The sequence below is a fragment of the Echinops telfairi genome, unplaced genomic scaffold (genome assembly GCF_000313985.2).
Source record: "Echinops telfairi isolate 266 unplaced genomic scaffold, ASM31398v2 ScPeMD7_7412;HRSCAF=8450, whole genome shotgun sequence".
Lineage (NCBI taxonomy): Eukaryota > Metazoa > Chordata > Mammalia > Afrosoricida > Tenrecidae > Echinops > Echinops telfairi.
In genome coordinates this window covers 13,105,677-13,127,510 of record NW_022111312.1, presented here as the reverse complement: position 1 = coordinate 13,127,510, position 21,834 = coordinate 13,105,677, and the positions used below count along the sequence as shown (strand labels likewise).

Here is a 21,834-nt window from a genome sequence, read left to right as displayed (position 1 = left end):
GCTGGGTGGGGAGTCAGCATTTGAACTGTTGGAAAGCTTGTGTAAAACAGGGCTACAAGAACGGTTCCCATCAAACGGTCGCTGGGGAGATTAAATGGCGCTTTGACCCCCAAGCGTTCAGCAGGTCTGTGCACAGGAGGTGCTCAGTAGATACTCTCACAGCCCTCCAGTCCACTCTGACTCAGAGACCCTACAGGACAGAGCCAGACTGCCCCTGTGGGTTTCCATGACTGTAACTCTTTACGTGAGTAAGCAGCCTTATCTTTATCCTGCAGAATGGATGGTGAGTTCCAACTGTTACCTGGTGGATAGTAGGTCAAGCATAGCCCACATTCACTCCTCAACAGATGCTAGTTAATAATAAAAGGCTAAGGCCTCGTGTAAGGAGCCCTGGTGGTGCTGTGGGCTAGGCGTTGGGTTGCTAACTGCAAGGTCTGCAGTGCAAACCCCCCAGTCACTCCTCAGGGAAAAGATGAGACTGTCTGCTCCTGTAAAGATGTATAGCCTCAAAAACCCTCTTAAGCAGCATTGATACATTTTACAAGCCACCCAAAAGGATGGTACCCACCCTAAGGAACGCCCACGAACAACAATGCTGAGCTGCCGTGCATGCTCTTGGGCATGATGTCAGCAGAGAGCAGTCCCTGGAAAAGGGCATCATGCTTGGTAAAGCAGAGGCAGGGAATGGAAGGAAGGCCCTCCACAAGACGGAATGACAAAGGCTGCAACCGTGGCGCACACGTGACAACAACCGTGAGGATGGCCCAGGTCTGAGCAGTGGTTCTTTCTGTGGCTCACGTGGGCCGACTCGACAGCACTTAACAACAACACGCTCTCGAAGCGTCTGAACAGGCACGCAGCCCTGGACTGGATCCGGATGCAAAGCTCGGGGAAGAAGGCAGAGAAAGTTCACAAGGAACAAATACTCACTTTGTTTAAGAGTGTTACAGCATTCCCCCTGATGAATTTAACGGCCCTTTCTTTCAGTTCCAGAACAATGCTCCTTGATTTAACCAACGTGGCTTCTCCAAACATCTTTGGGGAGGAAAGAGAAACACGTTAAGAAATCTTCATGTAGGCCCACTCTTCTGTGTCCATCTGCAAACGTCTCAGCAATATGAAGGGACTTTCGAGGGGCACGCTATGGGAAAAAAGGGCCGACATGATGTCTCTCGTGAAAGAACCTGGGAGAAGTTGACCGGAGGGAGCCCAAAGGAGCTCTTCTCAATGACTTGAGTGTGATGGTGAGAAGCTGGGGACCCTGATGGGTACCCATAAAGTGTGGTCACCTCTTGTTGGGAAGTTATGCCTCTTTCTGTTTGTAATTTATTTTTGCTACTGCTGAGACTATCCACAGCACAACATCTCTCAATTCAATCATTTCTGCACGTACCATTCAGGGGCAACTACGTTCTTTGAGCTGTGCAAACAATTTCACCCGGCCTCACTTTGTTCCCCCTCATTAGCATAAACTGACTGCCCCTAAGGAGTCTCTCTCATGGTCCAGCTACTGCTGCCCTTATGACGGAGACAGTGCTCCAGGCAGGCGTGTCCCCTCAACTCCTGTCTGGTCTTACGACGACTCCAGGGGCCTTATTTGTACTGACGTCTCGAGGAAATAAGGCTGTCAACAAAGAAAATGATAGTCCTTGGGTGACAACAACAACAGCAAACACATCTACTCGACCTCACGAGGCCTACTGGACACTGCGCTGTGCTGGAGGGCCCAGAGCGGGGCTGAGACTGCAGCTCCAAACGGATGGCCCGAAACCTTCAGTCAGTTAGTTGACCTCCCTGACGTCTCCGCCTTCCCACGTCAGAGAGCTCGGGTGGTGTACAGATGTGAGAGCAGAAATGTGGGCAAGCACATATTTGTCGTCCAACCTGATAAATGGTTGAAAGTTGGACTCTAGATTCCTTAGGTGACAGTTGTTTCATTATTGTCTTTCCCCAGAGAGCCGAAGTATTGGTTCCCATAACGATACCTTTTCACTCAAGCTGTCATTCATGAAGTTGGACATCATGTGCTGAAGGCAGGTGCCAAACGAACTGGTGACGAATCGGAGCGCCAGCTCCCACTGGCTGGATTCCTGAAGGTTCTGAAGCAGGGCGGAGATGGAGCTGATAACTGGCAACACTAGGCAGTCTCCTGTGTGGGGATAAATGTATCCTGAGTAAAAGTACTTTAATATTGAGAGTTTTCTGTTTAAACAAAGGAAGATGATACTGCTGGGACATGTTCTCGGGGATGGGGTACTTCAGTGCAGGTAATTGTTGAAAAGAGAGCTGATGGCAGAGATGATGTAAGGCTTCATTTGAACCACAAAATAGAAGGTCTGTAGGGGAACAACAGGAGCCCTGGTGGCAAAGCGGGCTGGCTACCTGTTGGGCTGCTAACTGCAAGGACAGCAGTTCAAAACCACCAGCCGCTTGCTCTGCAGGAGAATGAAGATGCTTTCTACTCCTGAGAAGACTTACAGTCTCAGAAACCAACAGGGGCCGTTCTACTCAGTACTAGAGTAGGTTGCTGTGAGTCTGAATCCACTAGATGGCAGTGAGTGTGGTTTTGTTTTATATGGGGAACAATAGAGCCAGGGAGGCACACACTCCTTAGACTGCTCCACCAGGGCTCAAAGGGGCAACAGTATTTACCCAAGGGCAAAACCCAGAAAGGTAAGGTGTGGAGGAGGTACAGAGAGAGGAAGCACAGAGAACAAGAGGGATCGGTGACGGTACATTGTGGGGACAATTAAAGAGATGTCACAAAATGTGCATGAATTGGTGAATGTCAAAGTGAGCGACCACTCTGTAAATCTTCACCCAATTCACAAGATAAGGTTAACAAACAGGTCACAAAATAAGACCACTAGGTAATGAGATATTTTCAGTGCTGGCTCCCATTTGAATTGGGTCTACACTGGCCTGGAGTTGGCCCTGAACCCCTGAGTGCAGACGAGGGCTGCTCCAGGCCTGTGATCTTATGGAAGCAGGGGGCCTCGGAGTTGGTTTGAACTGCCAAATTCTGGGTAGCAGTTGAGAACCTAACTATTTGTACCAACAAGGGACTCCCTGGCTTCCAGGGATGAAAGCCACTGCTCCATTAGAACAGCCACAACTCAGGCACAGGATCACGGAAGAGTAAGTAACACCATAGGCCAAGTAGTCCAATCCTCTGACCCTCTGGAGCAGCAGTTCTCAACATGGGGGTTGCGGCCCCTTTGGGGGTCGAACAACCCTTTCACAGGGGCCGCCCAATTCATCACAGTAGCAAAATGACCGTGATGAAGTAGCCACAAAAATAATTTTATGGTTGGGGAGTGGGGGGTCACCATACGAGGGACTGAACTGAAGGGTCGCAGCATTAGGAAGGTTGAGAACCACTGCGGTATGGAGGTAATGACAAGGCCTGGACTATTACAGTAGGGACGTTAAGTCAGGGTTGGTCAGTGGGATTCCTGGGAATGTCTGTGTTTACAGGATCTGAACACTGTGTCCTCCAGGTCTCAAGTTGCCTACCTTGATTTGACGAGCAGTATGGCAAACTGGCAGAATCCAAGGGATGTCGTTTACTTTCTATGAGAGAAAATCAAGTAAAATGCCTCTTAGAAAGGCCCTATCGGCAAAGCTAGAGAAATACTGACACAGTGGCGGCAACAGTAGGCTCCTAAGTAGCATGCATTGTGAGGATGATGCCGGATAAGGCCGTGTTTTATTTGGTTGTACATTGGGTCGCCAAGAGTTACAATGGACTCCCCAGCTTTCAACCACTTTGAAATATTGTGCTATTATCAAATAATGGTCTAATACAAACAGCTACTTAAAAAGTAAAAAAGTAAAAATGCTATTTTCAGCTGAGGGCATTAACCATTTGCAGCACCCAGGGATTCCAGCAAGAAAAAATCGATTCACAAAAAATCAGAGCACGGGAGATTTTCACAAGCCAAATGTATCCATGTAGCAGCATCTAGTTAAAGAGAGAGAGTCTATCCAGAGTCCCAGAAGCCCCCGAGGCCTCCTCTGGTCCTTACCTATGACCTACCCCCAAGAGTCACCAGACCCAGCTTTCTACCAGTATGGCAGACTATAGGCTGTTTTTGAACTTTATGTAAATGGCATTAGCTAGTGCTCATTCTTTTGTGTCCAGGTTCTTTTGGTCAACATTAGGCCTGTTAGGCTCATCCATGTCTTAAGTGCAGTTCTAGCTCCCAGATTTGACATTTCAAATGTCCATACTACAGATAGACATACAAAATGGTAACCCAAAGGGCACTGACCAGTCAGGGGCACAAGGGAGGAAATCAGTTCATAAATGACAGGTAGCACCATCTGCTGCTCGAGGACAATTCCATCTTCGCTGAAAAAGTCGCTGTAAGACCACTCTTCGTAAGGATCTTTGTGTGTTCCAAAAGAAGCCTAAATACCAAAGCAGACAGGAAAGACAGCGGTAAAGACAGCACCAACCGGGGTCCACCTTCTCCAAGCTGAACAGGAGTCCGATGGATCCATGCCGAATGCAGTGTGGATAGCCAAATACAACCATGGAGTTGCTTTCCTACAGAGCCCTAGTGTAAAGTGACCAGATTTTAACATTGGTAAAGCAGGACACCATTGATGAAACTCATATCCTGGCGAAATAGCCACATGGCAGCCGAAAACCATATACCCCAGCTTGTCATGCATTCCTTCCAAAAATCGGGACTTTTTTAAAACGCCGCGGGACGCGGGACAAATTGTTCAAAATCGGGACTATCCCGCCAAAAGCGAGACGTCTGGTCACCTTACCCTAGTGGCGCAGTGGTTAGTGCTGGGTTACTAACTGAAAGGTTGGTGTTTCGAATCTACCAGTTAGTTGCTCCAGGGGGGTAAAATGTGGCAGTCAGCTTCGTTGAAGCTTATAGTTCCAATCTGTCCTATGGAACTGGAGTTGAGCCTGTCACCTGAAACGCAGGTGTGTGACTGTGGAACATTACGACCAACTTCCTCACTCCGGGTCAAAGGAAGAAAGGATGTTTTCATTTAGAAGGTATACCAGTGAGGAGGCCACACTAGTGCGAAACAGACTGTCATTGTTCTGTCCGCTTTGAAATCACGGAGAATTTGGAGAATATCTATCTTTGGCTTTGGAATTTACACTTTGGGGAGACATGTCTAGATGTTTTACACTCACTCAGGTTTCAAGGTGACCTTGGGATATAACTGTTGACCACGAACAAGCCAACAGAACACTAAAGTTCGTCAAGTCTCAGGCCAGTCTCAGGATGTCTTTGTTGACGGACTAGATAGCAGGGCCTCACTTTTTCTCACTAACAACAGGTAACTAGGAGAATGCTCTCGGCATTATCTGATCTGGCCTTGTAGGTGACAACTGCCTGCAACCTGTGTGCTTTTGAGCAATGCAGTGAGTGATAACAATGCCGTAGAGACCACATTTGGTAAAATGCCTCAGGCTAACTGCATGTTTAAAAAAATCAATCATTTTATTAGCGGGGGGCCCTCTTACAAATCTTATAACAATCCATCACTCAATGGTATGAAGCACATTTGGACACATGTTGCTGTCAACATTTCCCAAACAATTTCTTTCTACTTGAGCCCTTGGTACCAGCTCCGCTTCTTTCCCCTCCCTCCCTCGTGACTAATTGCATTTTCTAAGGGGATTTTTCTAACTCCATGAAGTAAAAGAACTTGGGTTGCAAGCTGAGGGCAACTGGTTGGGTATTTTATGTCTCGCTGGTTTCAAGATCATCACAGCCCCTGAGTTACATGATTACCGTCTAGGAAGTCGACTGGCGCAGTGAGTGCAACCATGGGTCCAAGCAGAACCACGATGGGGAGAAGCGTGCGGGGTGGGTGCGGTTTCCTTCTCTTGTATGCGGGGCTGTGAGGAGTTGGAAGGGGTGCCCTCCACAACTAACAACCAGGTTACAGGTCAGGGGCAGGGAGCCCTTGCCGCAGGCTCAAGGCTGCACGAGAGAGTGCCTCTTGGTCATCATCCCTTTTCTAGTCTGGAGTCAGAAATGACTCAAGCAGCAGCGTCAGGGTCTCCCAAGATTTTGCCAGTAATTTTTAATTGGTGCATAATGGGGTGGAGGAAAAGAAACCCCAGAGCGGCTTACTTTTGTAAGGATTCCACAGTCATCCATTTGGCACTGCCTGGAAAGTTCTACAGCTGTTAGAGTATATTTACAAAGTTCCAAAGCATCCAGTAAAAAATCTAAAAAAGAAAAAAAAAATGCATCATGCCAATATCACATATATGCTAATATCCATCAGGCAAACAGCCCTCACAAACTTTCCTATTTCAGATCCTAAGAAAAGTCAAAAGGTAGACAGAAAGGTTTCTCAACACCTCTGACTGCCGTTCAGTCATTGCCTTCAGCTTAGCGTGAGAGGCAATTCAGACCTGAGGAAGCAAGGGAAGTCACAAGGCGATGAAGAATGAGGCCCTGGGAAAGGACGTCCCGCTGGGTAAAGGAGAGGGTCAGCAAACAGGAGGGAGACCCGCTACAGATGGGCTGACACACTGGCTGCAGCCACGAGCTCGGGCATCACCTTATGAAGATGGCACAGGGCCGGGTGGTGCCTCCTTCTATTGTACGTGGGGTCACCATGCGTCAGAGCCAATTCGAGGGCACTTAAGAACAACAACAGCATGAACCGAAAAACAGTTACAGCCAGCAAGGACAAGATCATTTCCCCATGTACACTGGTACAGACAGGAACTGGAAACACAGGGAATCCAGGACAGATGAGCCCTTCAGGACCAGTGGTGAGAGTGGCGATACCAGGAGGGTGGAGGGAAGGTGGGGTGGAAACAGGGATCTACATATAACCTCCTCTCTGGGGGACGGACAACAGAAAAGTGGGTGAAGGGAGACGACGGACAGTGTAAGATATGACAAAATAATAATTTATAAATTATCAAGGGTTCATGATGCAGGGGAGCGGGGAGGGAGGGGGGAACAGGGAGGGAAGAGAAAAAATGAGGAGCTGATGCCAGGGGCTTAAGTGGAGAGCAAATATTTTGAGAATGATGAGGGCAACAAATGTACAAATGTGCTTTACATTATTGATGTATGTATGGATTGTGATAAGAGTTGTATGAACCCCCAATAAAATGATTTTTTAAAAAAGAAGAAAAAAAAATTTTTTTAATTAATTTCTAACTAAAAAAAAAAAGATCATTTCCCCAAAGAGCATCAGTTATAAGTTTCTTTTGGAAAGGGGAGTGACAGGTGGCCCTCAGTATTTGGAGTGGGAGAATGGTGCCAGGACACCCTCCGGTGTCGAAATCCACGGACACTCAAGTCCTTGATATGAAAAGGTATAGAATTTACATAACCTGTGCACGTCCTCCCTTCTATTTTAATCACCTCTCGATGACTCAGAATCCCTAATACAAAGGAAATGCCCTCCTAGCCTCTGTCGGACTGCCACGACCACCGAGTGTCTTTTTAGAGGCCATGTTCTCACCCTACCCCCGCCCCCCAAACACTCCCACTCGTGGAACCTGCAGATTCGGAGGCCTGACTGATGGCCTGCTCTGTCGTTACCTGTTCAGTTGCACAGAGGCAGGGATGAAATGCACAATTTAAAACTCGGCAGGAAAAAGCTGGTCACCTGGGCTGCAGATGGTGGCGGCCTGGCAGGCTAACATGTGGATCTCTGAAGGAAGATTCATTCCCTCGGGGACCACCATTGGGACGTCGTTCGCCAACATATGACAAAGCTTCTGAACAGTCAAAAAGAGCAACTTCCCAGAGCTGGTGTTACAGTGATACGTAAAGGCATCTCTGTGGAGGAAGCAGGTATTAGCAGGATAAACTAAAATAACTAATTGTCATTGAGTCCATTCCAAATCATGGCGTCCCTGGAGGACAGGGTAGAACTGCCCCTGTGTGTTTCTGAGGTTGTAAGTCTGGGAGCAGAGAACTGCTGAGCTTCTTCCTGTGGAGCAGCTGGTGGCCTCAAACTGCCCAGCATACAACCCACTAGGCTACTAGGGCTCTGTGGCAGTTACATAATCGCCTGTCAACTTGCGAAGGGGTGGAGTCTAGCCTGTCAATCAGGTTGCAGCTTGATGACCTCATTTGGAGGCGCCGTAGAGATAAATAGCTCACTATGGAGGCAGGAGACACAGAGACACTCTCTGGTTGTCTTCCTTCTGAGAAGCCACATGGAGACCCCTGATAGAACCAGAGCCCTAGAGCTAGAGAAGCCACATGGAGACCCACGCCAGCCCTGAGATGCTTCTATCGCCACTGCATCCACAAGACTTTCTACCCACTGGCCTGTGATCTTCCTGCAGTCTGCCTCATTGCATGTATTGCATGAGTCTCAAGAAGAATTTATAAACTGGTATCGGACATATGGGCTAATATTGGGCTTATGGACTTGATCTGGGATGTTTTCTTAACAAACATTTACTCTTTGATATAAATCGCTCTGTTATACACACGAGTGTCCCTGGATTTGTTTCTCTCGTCAGACTAACACAAGCTCCTTGTAGTGAGTAGAGGCAAACACAGTTGTCTGTTTTGGATTACCATGTAGCTTTCATCACCATCATCCCATGAAATGTCTGTAAGATGCTGCCCGCCATGGCACAGACCACGGACTTCTTATGGAGACATGTAGTACTACGCAGTGTCAAAGGACGCAGGGATGAAAATTCAAGCATCACCGTCCTGACTCACTTGTCTGCCTGAAAACGTGGCTGCAGCCCTGGCCCTGGTGCCCCTCACTATGATCCTGCTGGGAAATAGGCATTTTCTTTTGTAATCAAGAGCATCCTAAAGACAGGTGGGTTCTAAACCCAGACCCTTCAGAGGGCGGTCCTATTGAAATAAACAGAACAGATGATGCAGAGAGACAGGCGCGCGCGCGCGCACACACACACACGGACATGGACATCCTGTGAGGACCCAGCCATAAGGAAAGGGACACTAAGGGTCCACGGAGGACACCAGAACTAGGAGAGAAGTGTGGAGGAGCCGACAGGACTTAGACCGTGATTTACACTTCTAGCCCCCAGAACTGTGAGCAAATACATATCTGCTCTTCAAAGGCGCCTGCCAGCGATGTTTCTGTTAGGACTGTGCCAAGACAACAATGCCTCTGCCCTATCTGGGACATGCCTTCTCTTTGGCTACTTTTGTGCGCAGACGCTGGAAACGGGCTCGGAGGACAAGAAACCGACAGTCATTTCAGTGGCAATGAAAGCCTCCGTTGAAGGCAGGAAGGAAGCACGCCCATGGAATGTGAGCTGTGCCGCTCAGGGACAACCTGAGACACCAACCTGCATTTCTTTAGCGCGGTCTGGACTTTGCCATTGTTGAGGGCCCTCAGGGTCAGCTCAGCCTCCAGTTCTTGTTCAGACACTTGCAGTGCCAGTGCCTGCCTGTGCAGCTTCGAGTCTGGGCGCCGGCTCTGCGTCCCGGCCGCGGTGGGCTCAGGGGGCCTCCTGAGCGGCTGCGGTTGCTGCTGCCGTGCCTGGGCGGCTTCCTGAGCTCGGATGTGCTGCTCGTGGAGATCAGCCACCAGGGAGCGGCTGCTGTAGTCTTCGAATCGAAGGAAGGCCCCGAAGTTCTCCTGTAGCCATGGCCAGCAAGACAAGAGTTACAGGTCTCCTCTGCGGAGCCGATGTGTACCATCACTGAGAAGCTCTCCCTACTGTAAGCTCCATCCAAGATCACACACCTCCACCCCCACCCCCGGTAAAAGCAAGAGCCTCAGGCCTGAATGTACAACTTAGGAGAGTCACTATAATGAAAAGAGCTTGGAAACTTTTTAAAAAGCTACTTTAACCCACGTTTTCCCACCTTCCCCGCTGCTGATGTTGGGGCCAGATGGTTTTTTTTAGGGAAGGGCGGGCTAGGCCTGGGGCTGCACCCGATCGGGCATTTAATGGCATCAAGTCACTTGGCACACCGAGGCCATGTTCTCAGATTTCATTTTTATTTACTTTTACCAGCATTTGACGGCTGCATGCACAATTTCATACATGTGTACGACCTGTTCTACTTAGCATCGTGTAATTCCCCGTTGTTCCAGGCCCTTCCACAGACTTCATGAGTACAGCTTTATAAGCTGAACAAGCATAATCTATGGGGGAGACCTGGTGGAGGTCTCGAGTAGAGGTGCTAACTGAAAGGTCAGCGGTTTGAAACCGTCGGGTGCCCTACGGGAGAAACATGAGGCTTTCTCCTCTAGTGAAGATTTACAGCCTCAGAGACACACAGGGGCAGTTTTGTCCTGTCCTATGGGGTCACCATGAGTCGGAACCAACTCAAAGGTAGCAGGGAGGTCCGCATCTGTAAAATAGTATGAGGTCGAAGCAAGTGATTCCACCTAAAAATATGCATACTCTTTTGATGAAAGAGGTTCATCATGTAGAAACACTACCGCACAGAAACAAATACAAGAACTCTTGACTGGTATTGACTACCGGTATGCTGGTGGAGAAGTCATGCTCGCTCACAGCGCCTTCTCTATTAGAAGCCACAAAAAAAGATGTCCCTCACATGTGAATGTTAAGGATAACTCGTTTATCAGTTTTGTTATACGAATGATTCCCTCTTGAGCCCAAGCCTGGGAAACCTTGGAGTTAAAGTGAATTTCAGAAGGGTAGAGGGAAGGGGAGTGGAGGGGAGAAAGAGGGAACCGATCACAATGATCGACACATAACCACATACCCCCCTCAAGGGGGAAGAACTACAGAAACCATGGGGGGAGACAGTGGTCGGTATGAGATATGAAAATAATAATAATTTATAACCTATCAAGGGGTTACAAGTGGGGGTGAGGGAAAAAAGAGGAGCTGATACCAAGGGCTCAATAGAAAGTAAATGTCTAGAAAAGAATGATGGCAACATAAGTACAATATGTTTGATACAATTGATGTATGGATTATAATAAGAGTTGTAAGAGCCAATGGATGTATGGATTATGATAGGAGTTGTACGAGCCCCCAATAAAATTATTAAAACAAAAAGTTGTTAGAGCCCTCAATAAAATGATCTTTTAATTAAAAAACATTTTAAGTGAATTTTAAAACACATAAAGCCATAAAGTTAAGAAATATTGCATGGCGGCAGGGGGAAAGTGGGAACCCATCACAAGGTTGGATATATACCCTGCACCCCCAGGGGGATGAATAACAGAAATGTGGATGAAGAGAGACAACAGACAGTGTAAGACATGAAATAATAATAATAATATATAATTGATCAAAGACTCACGAGGGTGGGAGGGTGGGGGGAAAAGAGGAGCTGATACCAAGGGCTCAATTAGAGAGAAAACGTTTTGGAAATGTTGATGGCAACATATGTACAAGTATGCTTAATACAATTGAATGATAGATTGTTATAAGATTTGTAAGAGCCCCGCCCAATAAAATGATTCATCAAAAGAAAAGAAAAGTGAAACAAACAAAAAAAGAAATATTGTAGACAAACAGACCTACAAGCTGAACAAGACCCCCAGGGAGGGCAGCCCTCCGTAGAATCACCAACCATACAAGCCCACAGGGCAGCATGTGCCCAGTGAAAAGGCTCAGAAGGCAGCAAGGGGCAGGGAAGAGGGACAAGTTGAAACAGAAAACCCAGAGAGGAATTAGGAAGGATGAGTTACATTGTGGGGATTGCAACCAATGCCCTGAACCCAATGTGTATGGCCGAGGGGCTGAAAGACCCATTTGCTCTGTAAACTTTGACCCAAATCAAAATAAAAGGGGTGCGGGTGTGTGTGTGGGGTGTATTAGAAGGCCTAATGGCACAATGCTCAAGCATTTGGCCGTTAACGGAAAGATGAGCAGCTCAAATCCAACCAGAGGTTGTGTGAGAAAGAACTGGCATCCTGCTCTCGAAGATTACACAAAGCCCAGGACACCCTATGGGGTGGCAGCTCTACTCTGTCATCTGGGGTTTCGAGGGGCTGAAATCCACTCCGTGTGTTACCAGCGCCAGAAGGGCCAGAGACTGCCGAGAGCTGAATACAGCTCAACAGCTTTACCTGCAAGTTAGCAGCGCTTTTGAACAGGCTCAAGTCTTCTTCACATTCATCCTTCTTCGGCAGATTGTCTGTAAGTAACATGGTTTGTTTGTTTAAGTTTGAGCTGACATGCAAATGCCCACCTTAGCAGAGCTTTAATAGGCTGCCTAGTTAACTAGACCTAAGGTGCCATTGTTCTTTCTGAAGGCAGAAACGGGAGTGTGTGGGCTCACGGGAACTGGCAATCACCCTGAAACACATGATTGCTCCCCTCACCCAGCAGAGTCAGACTGGACTCCTGGGTTTTAGCTCAAGCCTCGATGGGTCTTCATTCTTGGTCATAACCAACTGAAAGGTGAGGAAAACGGGCAAGGGGCACCAAGTATCCTGTAAATCTGGTTAAAGCGTATAAATAAAGGTCAGGTTGAAAGAGATGCTTCTGTTCTTACAGTCGTGACCACAAGAATGAGGCCAAGAGGGCTTCTCCTGAAGGCACAGTCCTAGCCTCTGTGAAGTCAGAGCCTGGAAAGCAGTGGGGACCGTTGGGAGCTGCCGTGGGGTTTCCTTCCAAAAGGCAGGAACAAATCAAGGAACAGAGGGAGCAATTACCTTTCCGAATGTCGCACAGCACTTTAAGAAGATCCGCGGAGGTCTTCGCTACACACATTCTCCAGGCCTTGTCCTAGGATGGAAAACCCAAAACGAAATCTACTTCCCTTACTGGCTATTTCACAGGGCAGTAAACACACCAAAACTAGGGAATCGGGAACCATGCGTGCCCAGTGCTGAAACACGAGAAGCCCCTGGTGGTGAGCCGAGCAGCAGAGAAATCGTTTTTTGTTTTGTTGTGTTTTGAGAAATGGTTCTTAATCAAATGCAAGCTAAATCTTACAACACAAGTACAGCATCTCGATATGTGGTTTAGAAATAGAAAACACAAAAATCCCAAATCATCTTTCAGCTAACAGAAAGTTGCTCTTTGTCCAGAGCTTAGACAGTATTTGCAAAAAAAGAGGAGTGGTAACAGTTCTTTGAAAACGTTAAGAACTGAACTTGTTTAACCTACAGAATGGAAGTCTACGAAATAACCATGATCTTCATGACATAAACAGTTATTTTCGTTTTACTAAAGCTGATTGTTGAATAGAGGAGAGAAGAGAAGGCAAAGGAGCGAAGGCCTCCATTAAGAGGCAATATCGACAAAACGCTGAGTACAGGTTTGGCCCACACAAAGTACACACCATGTACAACAGCTCATTGCAACCCTAGTCATGATAGCCAAGGGGCTGAAACAACAATGCAAGTGTCTGTCCGCAGATGGATGAGCAGGCAAAATGCGCTTCACCCACACATTGGAGTCACGGTCACAGAGAGAAATGAGGTGCTGATGACTGCTACCAGGGCGAGCCCGGACAGCACTGTGCTGAGTGACTTCATTCAGTCACAAACGCACTTACACACACTGTCAGACTTCACTTATATCGAGAAGGGAAATCTATTGGTGGCTACCAGTAGCAGGAGGAGGAAAGGGGAGTCATTGCTGAGGGGGTGCGGCGTTTCTGTTAAGGGCTGTGGTAGTTACATAATCTGGTATCGATTTGGGGCTTGAGAGGATTGAGAGAGAAAGGGTGGAGTCTAGTCTGTCAGTCGGATCATAACCAATGAGGCCTCTGTGTGGGCGTGGCCTTCTCCTGAGGATTCTGGGAATTCCTGAATTTTCCTCCTTGGAGGCAAGGGAGACATTTCTCACTCTGCTAACACCCTGGGAGACATTGCAGCTGACAAGACACATGGAATTTACGCTAGTGCCCTGAGCTAGAGGAGTCACATGGACCTACCCTGATGCAACCAAGCCTCTGAAGCCAGAGAAGCCACATAGAGACCCCTGCCAGCACTGAGATGCTTACACCACCACCAGATCCAAAGACTTTCCACCCACTGGCCTGTGATCATCCTGCATTTGGCGTCATTGCATGTGTTCTGTGAGTCTGAAGAGGACTTAATAGATTGGTATCGGACATATGGACTTGGGATGCTTTCTTAATATACAATTACTCTTTATATAAAACTCTCTTATACACATAAGAGTTTCCATGGATTTATTTCTCTGATCTACCTGGATTAACATAAGGGCAGTGGGAGAATCTGGGAAAGGGCAGTGGTGAGGATGGTTGCACAGTGTGATGGCTGTGAACAAGTCACTGGACGGTGTGCAAAGATGGTTTCAATGACAAACGTCTTGTCATAAAGGCAGACCTCGTTTTACTGCATTTTGCTTTACCATACTTCGCAGATACTGCACTTTGTTTTCTTTTGGCTTTGTTTAGAAATGGAAGGCGTGTGGCCACCCTGTGTGGAACAAGTCGAACAGTACCATTTTTTCCAGCTGCATGCTCTCACCTCCTGTTTACGTGCCACGGTTTTACACAACACTGATTTTCACATAACGACAGGGTCTCTGGGACCTAGCTGTGTTGATAAGGGAGGACTTACTGGCTTTTGAGGTACATGTTGACTACTGAATGAAACGCTCACCTCTTCGGAACCATCTGGTTCTTCCTGCAATGCCAGACGTGACCAGATGACCACCCGCTCTGCAGTTCGGTCAGCTTTCGCAGGCGGCAGCGACCTCAGCACCAGCAGACACTCTTCACCCTGGACACAGTGATTGACAGGAAGCAACAACAGTGTACGTGCAGAGGGCCACTGAGACCCGCCACGTTCCTATTTAAACATGAAAGGCCATCAATGGGAAGATGAGACGATGGGCCAACGTTTTCAAGAATCTGAAAACGTGTTGACGGAAGTAAATGACAGTCCCTGGAACTCAAGTGTCTTAAACTTGAGGTGCGCCTCTGGCTATGCCATAGATCAACCTAAAAGTAAAGGCGCTTGGGGATCATTGCTAAGGGTAGCGGTGAGTTTCTGTCTGAATGGTGGTGGACTAATTTGGAATGGATCGTTTGTACCAGAATTAATGTCACTGAATTATATACAGGCCATATCTCATTCCATGGTGCTTCGTCAATATCGCCTGTCCTACCCGTGAAAGGTTTACGGCAATCCTGCGTCAAACCTATCGGCACTATGTTTCCAACAGCGTGTGCTCACTTGGTGGTCTGTCATGTTTGGGTCATTCTCACCATATTTCACACTTTCTCATCATGCACTTAGTAGACTAGAGCCTAGTGTCAACATGACTTTCACTGGCACTGGGATACCAAACAGCTCATGTGGAACTCGCTTTATTGCAATGTTTGTTTTATTGTGGTGCTCTGGACCCAGACCCACAGCATTTCCAAGGTCGACCTGCCTGTTAAACCTGTAGCCTTGGGAAATGTTTTGTTCTGTAAGTATCTGCCCTGCCTAATATGTATGCATATATATATATATATTTAGATAGATACACACACACATACACACACACACACATATATGAAGACACTTAAAATTTCAAAACAAAAAAACCAACGCCACATCCTATGCTAGAGCCAGAGACATACAATACACATATACATATGTATACATACACATACATATAGGAGTACATGACCAAAACGCATGAAAACCCATCAGCTATGCACAAAGTACTTCTAAAGAATCAACCAGACACGGGAAAAAAACAATGTAAATCCACATACCTGTCCTCTGTCAATCAGGTCAATCATTCGTAGACTGTAAATTTCGTCCTCAGGCAACATGTATGCTTGTGCCACCTTCAGAGCATCCTCTAGAGAAGAGGGGACATCCTGTTTGAGAATGTACCTGACTACCCTCTGAAAGAGAAGCAACACAGACATTTTCTTGAGTGATGAAATCACACAGAGAACCCGGGGATCATTGGCTCACATGGGCAAAGGCAGCCCTAGAGTCAAACTGATGCAATAAGAAACCAATGTATGAAAAATGAATACTGATTTGTATCTTGAGTTTAATGACAATCCTGAGTTCTTCCTCCTTGAGCTCAATTTATTATTTTTGGTGCTCATTGCTCTGAAATGACAACTGAATGCCCTATTAACACACTACCCAACCAAAGAAACATTGGAAAGAACTTGCTTTATTAACCTTTTAGAAAGTAAAACCCTCATGAAATCTCTCACGATGACACAGGAAGTCGGCGGAATCGGGAAGAGGCCTTTCGAGTGTAACACTTACCATGATGTCCTTGTTTAAGATGTTCAGCTCCCTTATTCCATAGCCTCGCAAGAGTTTCTTCATCTCCATTAGTTTGTAGCTTTCTTGTAATAACTTGACTCTGAAAGAAAATGTGTTGATATTAACATGAATGGTCTTATGACATGCTATGGAATCGAGCGAATGAATTAACACAATAAAGGGCTGCCAACTCAAATACATGACTTCTCTCTCTCTCTCTCTCTCTCTCACACACACACACACACACACAAACACACGCCAATTGTGTGGTAGATTCTCATCTTACTTGGGATGGTCCATTTCTAAATGCTGTTTCACTAGCTGCTCTACAGCCACACTCCAGGGGACCACCGCGGCATACATTATCTTTAGGACAGCATCAAAGATGAGCTGCAGACAGACATTGACAATGAATAAAGGACCCCAATTTTACACCCCCAAGAAAAGAATGGCACCTTATCTACCACAGAGGTTTTGTTTGAGAATCTCATTTTCTACCTGCAAAGGCATACATCTTTCTTCCAATTTCCACTCATAAAAAGCAATGTCATGCACATTATACAATATGATGCTCACTGCTCTAAGCTCAGAGGTGCAGCTGTGTAACTTTCTTCCATCTTCTAGAGTCTAAGCATTTAAAAATATATCTCATGCTTTTATCCATATTTCATGATGAAATTATGAATAGCAGTGTAGCAGTGTGAAGTCAAAATAATTGTCTATTACAATGTATTTTTAAAATGTCTCCAAGATTAAACCACCATAAAAAGCTTAGAAAGACATGAACCCAATTGTCCAGGTTAGTTCTGAGGCAGGAATGGGAGAAAGTCCACTTTTCACTTCGACAATTACAGAAGACCATGGGGAAAAACTAAAGAAAGAAAGAAGACCACGGGTGGTTAGCAAATTTTATCAGACAAATTTAACTGCTGAGGTTGCTTATGTACGACCAAATAGCTCATGGGATTTGGTTCCTTGGTTTGGAAGTTTAGGGTCATAGGGTCCTGGGACATCCAGTGAATTGGCCTAGGAAAATATAGCATTTCTGTTATATCTCCTCGTTCCTGGTGCGGTGCCTGGGTTCTTAAAAGATTGCAACTGGCCACCCAGACACAGCAATTGCTCCCTCCGTCTGAGGAGTAAGGGTTACGAGGAGAACACAGAATGTGTGGCCAATGGCCTCCATAAAGCACGGCCTCCTTTGCTGTGCGACCAGAAGAACGAGCTGATGCCCAACACCTGTCACTGAACACTCGGATACGAGATTCCATCAGAGAGTCTTGACAAAAAGAGGACAGATGTGGAACAGAATTTCAAACCCTAATCGACTCCACGCTTCCAGTCGTGAAGCTGGACGAACTTCTGCCCTGAGGAAATCCGCAAAGCTGGAACCAGTCACATCCCCTGGAGTCTTTTTTAAAATCAAAGAACAATTTAGCTTAACTAGTAAAGAATGGCTGCCTTGGAGACAGGGCTCTTTAACTAATTATCTATATGCGATCAATGTGATAACAGCCACTCCAATGGTTAGAGAAAAGCTTTCATAGCCTTTATGTTGATGGGGGAGGAGACCCAGGATAAAGAAGGTGAGAATTGCTGCCCTATATAATCAATGCCACGGAACTGGACGTGTAGACACTGTTGGATTTGTGGAAGTTCTGCTGTCCATATTGCCCATCACCATAAAATAAAACTTTCTTACAGCACTAAGAAAGGATTCCAAGCTCAAAAGAGAAACGAAACCCAAATGGTCACAATCTACTCACGTCTGTGTCAGATAAGCATCCTATTACTGCCATGGCTTTTGCTTCCCATGCTGTTTCAAAGAGTGAGGTGGACTTTGAGCTGCATCTCTCCACTAAATCCTTAAAAAGGGATAAACATATTTTAAATTTTATTTCTGATGTTAACCTAAAAAACACACACACATACATGCACACAGACAGGTAAATAGGCAAGTAGGCAGATAAGATAGCCTTAATGGATATGTACAACATAAAAAATTCTAATTGTCTTGAAGATGGAACAATGACCAAAGAATGCAAAATTGCCACAATGTTAGTCTTCAACTTCGTATAGTCAAGAACAGTGAAAAAGAAATCACTCTTGGGCCATCTATGGATCAGATTATGGCATCTTAATAATGTCAACAAAAAGTATAGATGGGGCTTTCAAGCTTTCAAAGGTTAAATGACTTGCTCCAGGCCCCCAGTCAATTACTAAAATTAACCCACATGCTCAGCACAACGGCACAATGCACAAGCCCCAGGAACCCGAGTGTTGTCTGGAGGAAAAGGTACCTCTATGTACAGTAGGAGAAGTTCCTCCTCTTGCAGGTCATGCTCGCTCATGTAAACCCTTATGAACTTCTCTAAGGTGGAAGGAATAAGCTCTGGGGCCAAGACCTTATCAAACATCCGGAACACAATGGTGGTTGTGTTTTCCTGGGAGCCAAAAGACAGACTCTGTGAATGCAAGCTTGAGCCACGACTGAACAGTCGTCAAAACAGCTCCGACGAATCTAGGCATTTACCTTCTCAAAATCAGACAGGGCCAGTTTGCAGTTGTATTTCCTGTGTAACGTGATCAGCTCTTGCAAGTTGCTTACCAAAGTTCTTAATTGGCATACTTCCTCTGTGTTTTGATAATCCTTCTACAACGCAAGTATTAGAGTTGTTTAGGACATTAGATCACATGGTCAGCAACGACTTTAAAACAAAGAAGAGAAGGTAAGAGGGCAGGGAAACTAGATTCATGGAAATGAAGCAACCAGAATGGAAATAATGAGCATGCTCAGGCAGCATGAAGAACGTAACCAACAACACTGAATGACACTGTTGAATGGGAACCTAAACTGCTATGTGAAACCTTCACTAAGACACACAATGAAACAGTACTTTGAAAAAATAGGCCTGAAATGTGCCTGACACAATGAATGTATGGATTGTTAAGAGCCCCCAATGAAATGATAAAAAAAAAAGAAAGTACACCTGATTAATAGCCTCCAAAAACTCTCTTAACACACTGTCAAACCATATTCTTTTAGAGGCATTGTGAACACTGCTAACACAAAAGATACCAGTTACTACTTTTGATTGCTCAACAGGAAAACACAGTGTAGCAAAATAGAGTGAAGTTGTGAAGATTTATCAGAAATGAAAAAAAAATTCCTTTTCATAGATTTCAGAAGTACAGAAGGAATCTAAAAGCAAAAAAATTAAGAAATAGATTTATTTCCAGAATTTTCCCTCTGTGTCCAAACACAAATGGAACATTTCATTGCTAAGAATGCGTTCTCCATATCCTACCGAGGAAATCCAGTGCCAGGAGGCCACCAATCCCATCTCATCTGGCTTGTCTGCTGTAAAAAACACCTCTGCCAGTTGAAGTCCGTTTTCCGGCCAGTTTGCCTTTGGAAAACAGGAGATGCCGTTAAGAACAATGCTTTACACTGCTGGGATTATGGGGGCTGGATTTTCAGTGCAAATTATACTGATGGTACCTTATCAGTTAATTCTAGGTTCCTGGATGCTTGCTCCAACCATTTTGCAAGAATTTTCTAAAAAAGAAGGTAGAAGACTTAGTAATCACTGGGGAAAAAAAGTGGTAAGCTCCAGAATATTCTTTTTGAAGGGAAACAGGCTCTAAGTAGGTGTCGGAGAGGACAAATGGGACGATCTGGACAAGGAGGAAGTGGGGAGACTGCTGCTGCAATCAGGGTTACAAAGCAAAGCGTGTATGAACTGTTGAATGGACAACCAATGTTGTCTGTAGGCTTTCACCCAAATTACAAAAAGTAGACCCTTAAGGGAATTAAAAAAACAAAACAAAAACAATTAACTGATGTTCATGTGACTTAATTTTCGAAAAGCTAATGTTAAAAAATAACATTAAATCATATAAAGAGTGGAAATACTCAAGGCAACTCACCTGCCCCTCCGGTACTGTCTTTTGCACAAATGGAATGATATCATTTTTAAACCACAGACAAAGGTTTTGCAGAGACACTGGAGTAGAAATTGAGTTGAGCAAGTTCTCAAGCATTTTCACAGAAAACTTGCTTTCAAAGTTGGCCTAAATTATATAGGGTGAGAAAAATAAGATTTAACCAACAAAATCAAGCTAAATGATAAATGCTCAAAGGGGAAAGATGTATACTACGAAGTAATTTTAAAAACAGCTTAGGACTTCATAATGAGAGGTACAGTTGATTTACTCCATACACATGACTCAAGACAGCAGATACAATCTATAATTAGCCACCATTCCCATAAGCTCATGGCAGCGTGCCTTGAAAAATAAATTACACAGCACAGGGGCTGGCAGGCAGAAATGCCATCCTAAGGATGTCTAATTGAGATGCTAGTATAAATCCTAACCAGCATTGCATCCATTAATGGCATCATACCAAGATACCACTTTGGGGCCTAAAACTATATGCCTAACTCAGGCATTTTAGGGGAATTTAGGTCAGCAATGTTAGAGGGCAATCATGGACCGCAACCCAGGATGCAACAGGAAAATCCTCCTGGCCTGTAACATATCAGAAACCCAACCGCATTTCACTTGATAGAATGCTGCCTTTTGAGGTAAGTTAATGAAGAGTTAAAATTAGGCACTTTCTCCGGGAGAGGTTATATTTCATCAAGCAATCTCAATCGAGCCCATTACTCAGTCACATTTGTCACCACCTCTGGCTCCCACCACTTGAGTCTCTCATCTATTTCAGGAGCTAAGAAATCATTAAGGAAGGAATAAGCGGAACTTATTACCCGATGTCTGAGCCAAAGGTATTGTGCGCAAACAAGGTTTCCTTCTCGTAGCTGTATAAAAATATCCTTAAGGTCATCTTCGTTTTTCAGAAATTCGATCCAAGAACTACCGCTGTGAGGGTTAAGAGAGGAAAAAAGCAGCTTTTTGGTTTCCTTAAAATGAAGGTTATGCCTTCCATGGAATATCAAGGTGCCATTTAAGAAGGTCTTTTTTCCTTAGAAAGTTACAAAGTAAAAAAACAGTTCCAAAGAGGAAACGCTAAAATGGACTATCCCTTGTAATTCATAGGATTTATCCCTGGCTGATAAGGAGCCCTGAAGGCATGGTGGTTCAGTGCTCGGTACCAGGCAGTTTAACTATGAGCAAAGGCAAACAGGTTTGTGCAATACAAATGACAACTAGCACAGTGGGCCAGTCATTTAGAGCAAAAGACGATGCTTTGTGTCGTTCAACACCCACCCACTGCCACCTCTCTCCCCAACACAAACTCATCGAAAGAAATTCTCTTTTCTGTCACTCCAAACTTTAATTCATCATCTAATTACTGAATAGGCAAAACACATCTCTTAAACCTGAATTTTTCTGGTCCAAATGCTCCATAAAATGTAGTCAATTTCGCATGAGCCTTGAGTACCTAACAAAACATAACAAAAGCGTTACCATCTGAACGTTCCAGGCGGTAACGGTAAAATAAGACAGAGAAAAACCACAAGTATTGCAGAAAATGTCACTCTATCTGCTTTTTGACTCATAAACACAACAGTCTTTATTTGACACAAAATGTAACATAGAAACTTGGAAGACTGAAAGCATCCCAGTCACATTCAAGGCAATACAACAGAGAGAGAGAGGAAGGCAAAATTTGCACCTTCGAAGTAGGCATCTTTCAAAACCAAGATCAACTCCACTGAC

The 21,834-nt window shown here is 45.4% G+C and overlaps 1 protein-coding gene across 1 annotated transcript in view; it reads right to left on the bottom strand.

Annotated features, from left to right (window-relative positions):
- Window positions 1-21,834, bottom strand: part of KNTC1 (kinetochore associated 1) — a 79,318-nt gene that overhangs the window by 35,482 nt on the left and 22,002 nt on the right. Inside the window, exons 19-39 of the mRNA XM_004709721.2 lie at window positions 21,495-21,556; window positions 20,922-21,033; window positions 20,080-20,223; window positions 19,652-19,708; window positions 19,458-19,559; window positions 18,683-18,802; window positions 18,450-18,593; window positions 17,916-18,014; window positions 16,436-16,539; window positions 16,150-16,249; window positions 15,633-15,767; window positions 14,527-14,646; window positions 12,601-12,673; window positions 12,013-12,080; window positions 9,299-9,591; window positions 7,621-7,793; window positions 6,117-6,214; window positions 4,275-4,413; window positions 3,517-3,573; window positions 1,986-2,149; window positions 931-1,035 (exon numbers count right to left, since the gene is read on the bottom strand). Of these exons, the coding sequence (XP_004709778.1) occupies window positions 931-1,035; window positions 1,986-2,149; window positions 3,517-3,573; window positions 4,275-4,413; window positions 6,117-6,214; window positions 7,621-7,793; window positions 9,299-9,591; window positions 12,013-12,080; window positions 12,601-12,673; window positions 14,527-14,646; window positions 15,633-15,767; window positions 16,150-16,249; window positions 16,436-16,539; window positions 17,916-18,014; window positions 18,450-18,593; window positions 18,683-18,802; window positions 19,458-19,559; window positions 19,652-19,708; window positions 20,080-20,223; window positions 20,922-21,033; window positions 21,495-21,556 (2,469 nt within the window). The remainder of the gene's footprint in view (window positions 1-930; window positions 1,036-1,985; window positions 2,150-3,516; window positions 3,574-4,274; window positions 4,414-6,116; window positions 6,215-7,620; window positions 7,794-9,298; window positions 9,592-12,012; window positions 12,081-12,600; window positions 12,674-14,526; window positions 14,647-15,632; window positions 15,768-16,149; window positions 16,250-16,435; window positions 16,540-17,915; window positions 18,015-18,449; window positions 18,594-18,682; window positions 18,803-19,457; window positions 19,560-19,651; window positions 19,709-20,079; window positions 20,224-20,921; window positions 21,034-21,494; window positions 21,557-21,834) is intronic.